This window comes from Triticum aestivum, chromosome 3D (assembly GCF_018294505.1).
Source record: "Triticum aestivum cultivar Chinese Spring chromosome 3D, IWGSC CS RefSeq v2.1, whole genome shotgun sequence".
In the NCBI taxonomy this organism is placed as follows: Eukaryota; Viridiplantae; Streptophyta; class Magnoliopsida; order Poales; family Poaceae; genus Triticum; species Triticum aestivum.
The window spans coordinates 266,173,098-266,184,893 of record NC_057802.1 but is presented as its reverse complement, the minus strand read 5'-3'; the positions used below and the strand labels follow the sequence as shown (position 1 = coordinate 266,184,893).

Here is an 11,796-nt window from a genome sequence, read left to right as displayed (position 1 = left end):
CGGCGCTCGGCCGAGATCTAACAAAATTGGGCACGTGCGTTTAATTAAAAGAAAACCGGTCGGGCCGGTTCGATCTAACCGAAACTAAACCGAAACAAAAACCGATCTAAATAAAAAAACAAACTATTCGCGGTTCTAATCTGGACCGTTAAAACAGATCGAACCGGGGGGTTCGCCGGTTCTTACAGAGGGGGTCGACGGCGAAGGCGGCTCGGGCGTGGTCGCCGGGGTTGCCCCGGTGGTCGGGGGTGACTGTGGTGGCGTCGGTTGGATGCGGCGGAGCGAGGCGAGGTCGGGGTGGCCTTGGTGGTGGTCGGGGATGGCAGAGGAGGCCAGGGCGTCGACGGCAGAGCTCGGGCGAGCTCGGGCAAGCGGCAGCTCCAACGACGGACGGACGAGCACGGGCTCGCGGCTGCGACCGAGTAGAAAGGGTCGGACCTTGTCAAAAGGACTTGCGACAGCGAGGGGGAAAGGTAGATGAAAGAAAGGGTCGCGGGGTTGCTCACCGACAAGGAAATTTAGCGGTGAACGGCGGCGGCTGTGGCGAGATTGGCTTTGTGGGGGGTTTTGGTCGTGAGTTTTGAAGGGGATCGAGAGAGGAGGGGTGAGGGTCTTTGTAGGGCACAAAACTTGGGGAGGGGGTTGACTCGGTTAGGGTTTTGGTGAGTGTACGTACGCGGCCGGCGTCAGGGTCGAGCGGGATTCAGGCGCGGCTGTTGCAGGGAGGAAGACGAGGTGGGCCCCACCTATCGGTGGCAGTGGGGAAAGGGTGTGGGTGCGGGCGACCAAGGCGTAGCGGGCGCGGGCGGGGCAGGTCGTGGGGCTGTGGTGGGTTGCGGGGAGTGGGTCGGCTGGCCTTGCGCCTGGCTGGCGCCGGCTAAGGGTTTTCCTTTTTTCTGACAGAAAAGAAAAACAGAGAATTAGAGAAAAAGAGAATAATTTTATATCGACAATATATATGTCAAAAAGATCAGAAAAATAAATCCTAAATGATGAACTGTTTTCAGAGGCAAAATAAAAACTTTATAAAAATCATTTTTTTTATTCCAATTGAAACCTAATTTGAATTCAAATTCTTTTCGCATTATTTTTCTTCCGACTTTTGGGGTGTCATGTTACCTCCTCTCATACTTTTAATCAAAGTTTTTGTCAGGGATTTTTGAAATGAAATTCAAATGTCAGTTTGAAGTGTACTCAAAATTCAAACAAAAAATTTAAATGCCTCTGAAACTATCAAATTCCGCCACGGTTCAAATAAAATGCAATAGATGCTTAGCTAAAATTGTAAAACAATCCAAATTGAGAATTTGGGATGTTACAAAAGGCTATTGCATCGGTTACCTCAACCCGGTTCATTTAATGATGAGTGTAAGAAATGCAGATGATGGGATCAAGCTTTCAAGTGAAGAAGTATTTAAGTGCACAATTATACTACTATTGAAGGCGAGAATTCTATCAAAGTTAAGATGAAGACGCTAAACACGAGGGGGTGCAACAAGCAAATCCTAAGATTGATTAAGCACAAGCGCAAGAAATCGGAAGTCACTTTCGCACAATTATTAGATAAAATATCAAAAGAAGAGTGATGCAAAATGTTCTCATTTGCCAACTAGTGCAAAAGCATCAAGATTACCCGAAGGCGCAAATTTGCATACTGGTATTGGCAAAGTGAGAAAGTCAATACAAGAACTCCATACCCTCCTTTTGGGCCGCCAGCGCCGATATCAAGGATACCTCCTTATGGAAAATTTCATCCATATTCATCATGGAACAAGTATTATACAAGAGGACATTCTATATCTCACCAAGATTATGCAACTCCAAAAAAATCAAAAATTGATGAACAGTCACATGTCAAAGACCGTTTCAATAGGAAAGAAATGGTCTGGAGCTCAAAGTACAAGAGATGGTCAAACAAGTTATCGTCTTAAAATGGATAGTCATAAGGGTGCTAACTCAGATTTGATCTTAAAAAATAAAGAGGGCAATGTGGACAAAGTGCGCAACATTTAGGGCAGGCCGATTTGGACGTTGTTAGCAGACAAAACGCTTATTATGTGGTGTACTAGCAGAATACAAGCATAAGTGGAAAGACATTTCCACCATCGTCTTGCTAGGCATGTGGGAGCTATGGAATAGTGTTTGAACTAGCGCCATAGCAACGACGAGCCATACAAAAGATCGAGTAAGGGACGAAATTGGAAGGAAGCGGGGTTATCAAGAGGAGACTGGCCATTTCTTTGGGGCCCTATAGAGGCGGGTAGCAATGAGTAGTTAGTAACAACCTAGGGTGGGCGCGGCCAAGGTATTCCATTGTAGGGGTGAACATAAAAGACCAAGCACCGAAAACCATGCCAAATAAACCAGTACTGAAACCGAGTACTTCGTTCAAAATTTTGGTTGGCAATCCTCGGAAACCAAAGTTTATTTGGTGATTTCAGTTGTATGCGTCTAGTACCCGAAGTCCCAGAATACACCGGAGTACTCTCTGTTTTAAGAATGGGAGGAGAGAGAGGCTCAACTGTAGTTAAACCTTTGCAGCCCACTTTGCTATGTTATTTTGACCCCGAGTAATCCACTACGATAAAACAATCCTCCCTATAACTGCCGCACCCGCACCCTAGCACTACTATTTTTGTCCGTCCCTTAAGCCTTGTCTTAACTGTTGTGATAATTAGCATATATTAATTGGAGGGAAAATATCCACTTGTATGAACACTGCGGCCTCATTTGGTTCTAAGGGATCCCCGCTATTTCCCCGGCTCAGAAATGCACGGGCTGAGCTGGCCCAGGGAAGCGGACGATGCCATTTGGTAGCACTCGAGGGGTGAAAGGCCCCTGGGCTTTCCACGGCCTTTCCCCGGGTTAGATCTACCGGTGTCAACAGGTCGGGGAGAAATCCCTTACTCGCTCGCTCTGTCTCACGATCTTGCTGGTCGAATACTTCTTGTCCAGCATTCTATTTGAGCGTCGTTTGAGGTTTGTTACCCTGACCATTTGGACACCTGGGGTAGTGGCAGTATCTTCCCCGTCCTGGGAGGGATTCATATGCACAGGAAGATATCTCCCTAGGGGTTTGCTGCCCTGGATTTTTCCTCCCCAACAACCAAATGAGGCCTGCGTCTCTCTTTCTAACTGTTGCATCCATGTAATTAGCAACGGACCTAGGATATGATTGTTCGAACTGTCGAGCCTGTTCTACGCATCTCTTCCAGTCATATATAAACTGTACTCTAACTATCAATCAATACAAGTTGATCTTTTGACTTAAACACGTTATCACGCACGCTCTGCCAAGAGCACAGAAACGCCTCGCCGACGGTGAGATGCCTGGACTCATCTCTTTCTTCCTCCGCCCCATCCGAGAGGACGGCCGCCGTCGCCGTTTCGCAGCCCGTGGCCATCATGGAGTAGGCGGGCGACGTCTACTTCGCCGTGTAGTGCACCGCCTCCGCTGATTCGGACGCCGTGGCACTGGACAAGGCCACCATGCCGCTGGACGCGGCCCTCGACGTGGCCTCCGCGCCCCTGGACACGGCCATCGCGCCGCTGCTCGCGGTGACCACGCCCCAACGATGGTCGGCCCCAGCGCGCCTCCCGCACACGCAGGAGAAGAGATCCTTGGGCCCGTGCTCGCGGCTCCAACGCGGATTCCGCCTCCAGCGCCGGCTGACGAGCCCGGCTTCTTCGTCTTCTTGCCGTTCCCGAACGGCGTCGGAGGGACGACGCAAGCTGCTGGCCTGACGCCGATTGCGCAGCCTGGAGACGAGGACGCCGGCCCGAGTCGCAGCGCCACCGAGCCCCCGCGCGCCTCCACCTCCATGCCGGACGAGGCACCACCATCCCCGCGCACGGTCGCCCGACCGCGCCTCCCGGACTCCGCGAGCATGGAGGGACGCCGCCGCCTCTTTCGTCGCGCCATCGCCGCCATCGACCGCCACCCAAGCCGCCACTCCGGCCTCGCCTCCGCTGCCGCCTACATCTCCTCGTCGAAGGATGAGGAAGGCACGCCGCCCAAATCGCCCCTGGCTACGGGCCTAGTCCTTAGAAAGTTTTCTTTAACTCTTGTAACAGTAGTTTTAGCAGTAATGTCTCACTGTTTAGCACTGTTTAGCCTATGTGCATGTTTTTATTTACATTCTAGTCTAGTATTTAAATTAACTCTATTTTAGGACTTGTGTAAATATTTGTAGGCGTGTTTTTTTACATTATGTAATTTATTTGATAATGTGAATAAAGGACCAGACATTATCTGGAAATAACATGTTCAATGTGTTTACCACATAATAATTTTCTAGAACATGTTTCAATGATTAAGATCAATTTCTCTCGTACAACGAACTTGCAAATTTATGATACACGCCTCCCTTATTATATTTGGATTCACGGTCTACGCTTTGTCAGTTTGAAAAACGATTACCTTCAACGTCACTTCCTTATATTTAAATTGATAACATACACAAGGTAATAGAAACAAGCACATCTATACTGACATTGTCAGATTATGTAGCCTATTACTGTGAGATCCATGCGATCTTCGACGTGTTATGTTCAATCAATTGAGGTCCACATTAATCAATTTCTTGACTTGAGTGTCAAATTTTGCACATTATTACAATACAACCATGATGGTTTTTAATTTACCCTCCGTAAATTAATTATCTCTCGTTCATCCATGTAGGTAAACGACTACCCTACATGGGCCATGGATGTCAAGATCAGTCTTGCTTCCCGTGGGATAGCGCGTGCAATCCAGGACCCGGAGACTCCTCTACCAGCCGGAACCATGCCGCTGACAGAATAGCAAAACTATGCAGCTTTATACATCATAAGGCATCATATTCACCCAGATCTAAAGTCTGGGTACTTAGAGGAGGAATCTCCCAGTACTCTGTTTCTAGCCCTCAAAACGAGATATGGACAGCAGAAGGCAGTTGTCCTGCCAGAAGCGCTCCATGATTGGACTCACCTTCGTCTTCAGGATTTCAAGTCCATCGGTGAGTACAACGACAAGGTTCATAAGATAAGTTCCAAACTGCGCTTTTGCGGGAAGGAACCTACTGATGCAGAGAAGATAGGGAAAACTTTATTTACTATGCTCCCTTGGGACAGGATCCTCCAGCAGCAATACCGTGCTCGCAACTATACTGTCTATTCCGAGCTTATTCATATGTTGCTTCAGGCTGGAAAACATGATGAGCTACTCGCTAAGAATGGCTCTCAACGCCCAGTTGGGGCACAATTCTTACCTGAAGTTCACATGAATGTCGCAAATAGACAGAAGTTTGATGGTGCCTTTATGGGCAATCAATCAAATTATCAGAACAAGCGAAAGCGCATTAGGAATAGGAGGTCTAGGAACTCAGACAAGGGAAAATGCAGTGCAAAGCCCAAGCATGGTAAACCTCAGCTTTGCAACAAGTGTGGATGCTACACGCACCACACTGACAAGTGCAAGATCCCAAAGCATCTGGTTATGTTGTACTAGCAATCTCTGGGACGCAGAGCACCTCAACAGAAGAGGTTTGAAGCCAACTTCAACCTTCATCCGGACAGCGCTAATGGAGCCGGTAGTTCGCACGACGTTCCTCCTGGACCAAGCAACACCATTGCGTTCCATCAGCCAGAGGACCTTGCTGACACGGAGAACATGATGATTGAGTATACCTCAAACGACGTGTTTGGAGACTTCGACTAGTCCCACAATCTCCTTAGTGATCTATTTAGCTATGTCCATTTGTGATGTTGTAATAAGAACATAAGTATTGTTGTTGTCTTTATACTGTATCAACACATTTGATATAACAAGATTGTAAATGTATCAACATATTTGATATAAATAAGATTTTATTCTATGTATTTGCATGAGATTTTCTTATTGAAAGTTCTTTGTCTTATATATAGTTATCTACGGTGACAATCCGATGGAAGAGGAATTATGCCTTGTGGACAGTGCAACCACAAACTCCATACTGGGGGAGATGAAATATTTTTAAACTCTTAAAAAGATGAATGGAGATATTCTAACTATCACTGGACGCGATACGGTAATCGTTGGCACTGGACGTGCCATATTTACCCTCCCAGGCGGTACACAAGTGACAATCGAGGATGCTTTGTTGTATTCCGACTCATCACGTACCCTGATCAGTTACCGAGATATCCGTAAAAAGGGCTTTCACATTGAAACCCACGAAGACAACAAAGAAGAGTATCTACTCTTCACCAAAGATCACGGATGTGGCAAGCAGGTACATGAAAATTCCTTCTCTACTGTTTGGTTTGTACTATACATACATCAAACCCGTAGAGCATGTTGCATACAAAGTACTTTTTCAAAATATTGATGCACTTCAAACCTGGCATGATCGCCTAAGCCATCCTGGGATAGGGATGATGAGAAAATTATTAGCAATTTCATTGGTCATAATTTGCTTTGAGTCAAAATTTGCTCAATCTTCAGACTTTGTGTGCACATCTTGTGCCATGGGAAAGCTAATTTTGTGACCCTCGCACCTCAAAATACAAGTTGAACCACTTCAATTTCTTGAACGTATTCAATGAGACATTTGTGGTCCCATCCAACCATTATCTGGACCTTTCCGGTACTTCATGGTTCTAATTGATGCATCTACACGATGGTCACATGTGTGTCTTCTATCCACGCGAAACCATGCATTTGCCAAGATAATGAGCCAAGTCATTAAATCACAAGCCCATTATCCAAAAAGTCGGATTAAGTCAATTTGCATAGACAATGCTGCAAAATTCTCCTCGCGTGTTTTTAATGATTATTGCATGGCCCTGGGGATTGAAGTTCAGCACTCTGTTCCATATGTCCATACACAAAATGGTTTGGCCGAATCATTGATTAAAAGGATCAAACTCATTGCAAGACCTTTGTTAATGAATTGCAACTTGCCAACCTCTTGTTGGGGTCATGCGGTTCTACACGCTGCTGACTTGATACAACTGAGGCCTATTACATATCACAGCACTTCCCCTCTGCAATTGGTACGTGGAAATCCTCCTAGCATTTCCCATCTACGTAAGTTCGGATGTGTTGCATACATCCCGATCTCACCACCATAGCGGAGATCCATGGGCCCACATAGGAAACTATGGATCTATGTGGGGTACAAATCGCCGTCGATTATTAAGCACCTCGAACCCCTTACTGGGGACCTGTTCACAGCCCGTCACGCTGATTGTATATTTAATGAGGAGAACTTTTCGGCATTAGGGGGAGACTTCAAGTACCAGAAAGAATGCCTGGAAATTGATTGGAATGCTCAATCCATTTCGTCCTCTGATCCACGTACACAAGAGACCGAACTCCAAGTTTGGAAAATCATTAATTTGCAACATCTTGCAAATAACCTGTCAGGTTCATGTACTGATCTAAAAGGTGTTACAAGGTCCTTAAATCCGGTCAGAAATGTGCCCAAAAGAGTGGAGGTACCGGTAAAAACCACTCAACTCCCTATTCCTAAAAGAGGGGGAGTAGTATGGCTTCTGACCTAGAACAAGCTTCCAGCAAGCAACAAAGGAAATCGAGGAGAAAAACCTCGGAGTCAGTAAATGCAAGTCAACTCAACGTTGACAAACACCTTATGGGTAATATACACCCAGTGGAAGGGCAACCTTCACGACCTAGCTTCAGTTTGCACACACTGGTTGGGCCATCGGAACACCCAGACTCACGCGTATTGGGAAATCATGAAGAGTCACTAGGGATGCAGGAAATTTCCATCAACTATATCGATTTTGGAAAATCTTTCGATCGTAAGTCTACGACTGTCGACATTTTTTTTGCTGAAAAAATTACAGATATCCTTCTCACTGATCATGATACAAAGACTATCATTGAGTGTCAAAAACGCTCCGACTGGCCTAAATGGAAGGACGCAGTACAAGCAGAAATTGCCTCGCTTTACAAAAGAAAGGTATTCACTGAAGCAATACCGACACCTCCCAATGTTTTCCCTGCGGGATACAAATGGGTTTTTCTCCAAAAATGAAATGAGAACAATGAGGTGGTGAGATACAAAGCAAGGCTTGTAGTACAAAGGTTCACGCAGAGACCCGACATTGATTTCAATGAGATATTTTCTCATGTAATAAGTGGAATCACTTTCCAATACCTTATATCTTTGGCAGTGCAAAATCGTTTATCTATGCAGTTGATGGACGTCGTGACCGCATATCTTTATGGGTCACTAGATTCGAACATGTATATGAAGGTTCCTGCCGGAATCTCTATCCCGAATACAAGCGCAAAACACAACATGTATTGTGTAAAATTGAATAAGTCATTATATGGCTTAAGACAGTCGGGACGAATGTGGTACAACCGACTCAGTGAGTTCCTTCTACAGAAAGGTTACTCCAATAGTAGTGATTGCCCATGTGTTTTTATCAAAAAGTCTTCTACTGGATTTTGCATCATTTCAGTGTACGTCGATGATCTCAACATCATTCGCAACACACAAGACATTGATGAAGCACGCAATCACCTAAAGATGGAATTTGAGATGAAGGATTTGGGTAAAACCAAATTTTGCTTAGGTATTCAACTTGAGCACCTTCCCTCGAGAATCATGGTACACCAAGCTGCTTATATCCGGAAAATATTGGAGAAATTCAATATGGACAAATCCTACCCATCTAAAACTCCCATGGTGGTTCGCTCTCTAGACGTAGAGAAAGATCCGTTCAGGCCAAGGGATGACGGAGAAGAAATATTGGGACCCGAGGTTCCATATCTCAGTGCCGTTGGAGCGCTCACGTATCTTGCAAATTGCACGAGACCTGACCTCGCATTTGCCGTGAATCTACTTGCTAGACATAGCGCAGCTCCCACCAAACGTCATTGGTCTGGAGTGAAGAATATCTTTCGATATCTCCAAGGCACAAAGGATCTTGGCCTATTTTTCCAGAAATCGGGACTCTAATATGATTGGATACGCTGATGCTGGCTATTTATCTGATCCCCATAATGCCAGATCACAGTCCGGCTTTGTGTTCCTACATGATGGAACTGCCATATCATGAAAGTCTTCTAAACAAACTCTGGTGACAACATCTACCAATCATTCTGAAATAATTTCATTATTTGAGGCATCACACGAATGTGTGTGACTTCGCAGAATGATAAACCACATACATAGTCATGTGGAATTTGTTATATAGAATCACCTACCATTATCTACGAAGATAATGCGGGTTGTATTGCATAGATGCAAACAGGATACATCAAGAGTAATATCCCTAAGCATATTTCTTCTAAGTGGTTTTTCCCCATAATCTTCAAAAAAAGGGCGAAATAAACATCTTGCAAATTAAATCATGCAAAAATCTTACTGATTTATTTACCAAGTCTACCAAATTCTACATTCCAAAAATATGTTCATGAAATTGATATGCGACGACTTCGAAACTTGCAAGAATCGGCAAGAATCAGGTCTCCCTGAATTATACATGTTTGAAATATCATATTACATTTCTTTCTCTCTGTGAGTTTTATGTTTCAGGTTCTCATCGAGAATATTAATGAAGAATTGCTCTTTCTCTCTATGAGTTTTATGTTTCAGGTTCTCATCGAGAATATTAATGAAGAATTGCTGGAGGTGATGATGCAACTTGTCCAGTCTTTCATGACGAAGATTCTACCTACTCCCTCCGTTCCAAAATAAATGACTCAACTTAGCTCATCTATTTTGGAACGGAGGGAGTATTAATTGGAGGGAAAATCTCCACTTGTCTGAACACTGCGCGGTTGCATAGCAACGAACGCGTCTCTCTTTCTAACCATTGCATCCCTGTAATTAGCAACAGACCTACGATATTACTGTTCGAACCGTCTGAGCCTGTTCAACGCATCTCTTGCAGTCATATAAAAAGTGTACTCTTAATTACTCCCTCCGTTCTAAAATAGATGACTCAATTTTATATTAACTTTAGTACAAAATTAGTACAAAGTTGGTTCATCCATTTTAGAACGGAGGGAGTATCAATCAATACAAGTTGATCTTTTGACTTAAACATTAACCCCGCCGCCCCATCTAGATGGCTCGCAATCGCAGCCCCATCTCACCGGCTCACCACGGCCTCAAGTGGCGCGCGCCCATGGGCCATAGCTAGAGGAAGTACCGCCTGGTCAAAACTCGTCAAGGAGCGCGCCGAGGTCGCAGGCCAGCTTGCGGACTGGCATTCCTTTCTTGTCCCATCTCTCTCACCAAGCAAGGTTTAACCTATGGTGGCAACTGGAGAGGGCAAAGGGAAGTGCCCTCCCCATCAAATTTATCATTGCTTTCTTGCAGATCAGTTCTGCTCGGTCTTAACAGAGGACTGAAGCAAAGTTCCGGTGGACTGAAGTCTCGGTTGTTGCTTTTTGGAGGAAACCGTTCAGTCTGCAATTTCAATAAACCAAATTTCTCAATTACCCGAAGCACCGAATCAATCGGTTCGGGGGAACCGAATGCCCAGCCCTAACTGTTATATGTAACATTTCGATGTGGATGGGTTCTTCACCCTCTCTCCTTTAAGATATGATACGCATGCTTGCATATTCAAGAAAAAAAATGCTGCAAGAATCTGGTTTTTGACAATTATTTACCACAATACCAAGTTTAAAACCATCTTTTCACCATTTTGTACACAACCGCAACTTCAGCAGGTCATTCCTATGATAGTCCAGCTAATCCGATGCGATCCTCTTCTTCAGCACTGGGTCCATGGTGTGCTACAGTGCCCCGATTTCGAGCTGGATGTGAAATAAAGCAATGTTTGTCAGTGCATGGCAGAGTAAACTTCCAAAATCCGCTCCAGATTTATTTCACAACACAACATAGCATCACAAGCAAATCTAGTAAGCGCAAGAAAATGCTTACTATAGATGGAAGAATGAAAAATGCTAGTCACAGAAATATCACTAGAAACAGAAAAGAGTTCCATTAAACCAACTCTCAATAACAACAGATTAAAAAACTACAGATGGGAAAAAGAAAAGGTGCTGTTTTTTCACTATGTACTGATAAAATAATTGACTCATCAAATATTATGCAATAAAAATGAAAATCATGTGATTCAGTTTGCTCACTTGTAACATTGGTGATAATATTGGTGGTCTTTTGAGAAGCAAGAGCTTTTAACTTGTTCCCTGTAGCTAGCAGAAGTAAGCTCCGCATATGTTGCTTCTGCTCTTTTGGACTAGCAGTTTTGCTCAAACAATCATCAAAAGCTAGCAAATCTTCCTGCTTCATGTCTGAGAGGGATAGAAGAACCTACATGCAAGTACTTATTATAAGTCTGAATGCTCAACAGTCACAAGATTAAAATGCTCTACTATTAGTAATGAAAAGAAAAGTAGTAGCAATCAAGGCACAAGAACATGGCAAATTCAGCGTATTTTCACTTACACTGTACCGGAGTCCCTTAAATGTTTCCACATAATCAACCTCTAATAAGGTTTAACCAATGTCATGGCAAGGTCTACAAACACAACTTGCAGCTTACTCACAATAGTATTTATTATTACTCGAAAGGGCAGGATTGTTCCTGTATTTCATAAAGAACCAGGAATGACCCCATTTATAAGGAAAAAACCAGGCCAAAAACCTTACAAATGACCAGTTTATCAAAAAAAACAGCTTAACCTACCTCAGGTTGGCACTGCAATGTTCGAAAAAACCACACCATGCAAGATCATAGACGAGGCCATACCGCAACAGTAGCTGCCTAGGATCCGGGCCATGCTGCCTCACCTCAGGCGGTTGTTGGTATCACGTTACATGA

At 44.4% G+C, this 11,796-nt stretch overlaps 1 protein-coding gene across 4 annotated transcripts in view; it reads right to left on the bottom strand.

Annotated features, from left to right (window-relative positions):
- Positions 1-10,568: 10,568 nt before the first annotated feature.
- Positions 10,569-11,796, bottom strand: part of LOC123078365 (protein HASTY 1) — a 24,069-nt gene continuing 22,841 nt past the window's right edge. For 3 of the 4 annotated variants that reach the window (XM_044500848.1, XM_044500847.1, XM_044500846.1), the window contains exons 21-22: positions 11,102-11,285; positions 10,569-10,765 (exon numbers count right to left, since the gene is read on the bottom strand). In XM_044500848.1, the coding sequence (XP_044356783.1) occupies positions 10,686-10,765; positions 11,102-11,285 (264 nt within the window). In that variant the 3' untranslated portion in view covers positions 10,569-10,685. The remainder of the gene's footprint in view (positions 10,766-11,101; positions 11,286-11,796) is intronic. The other variant, XR_006437387.1, reaches the window with a different exon arrangement.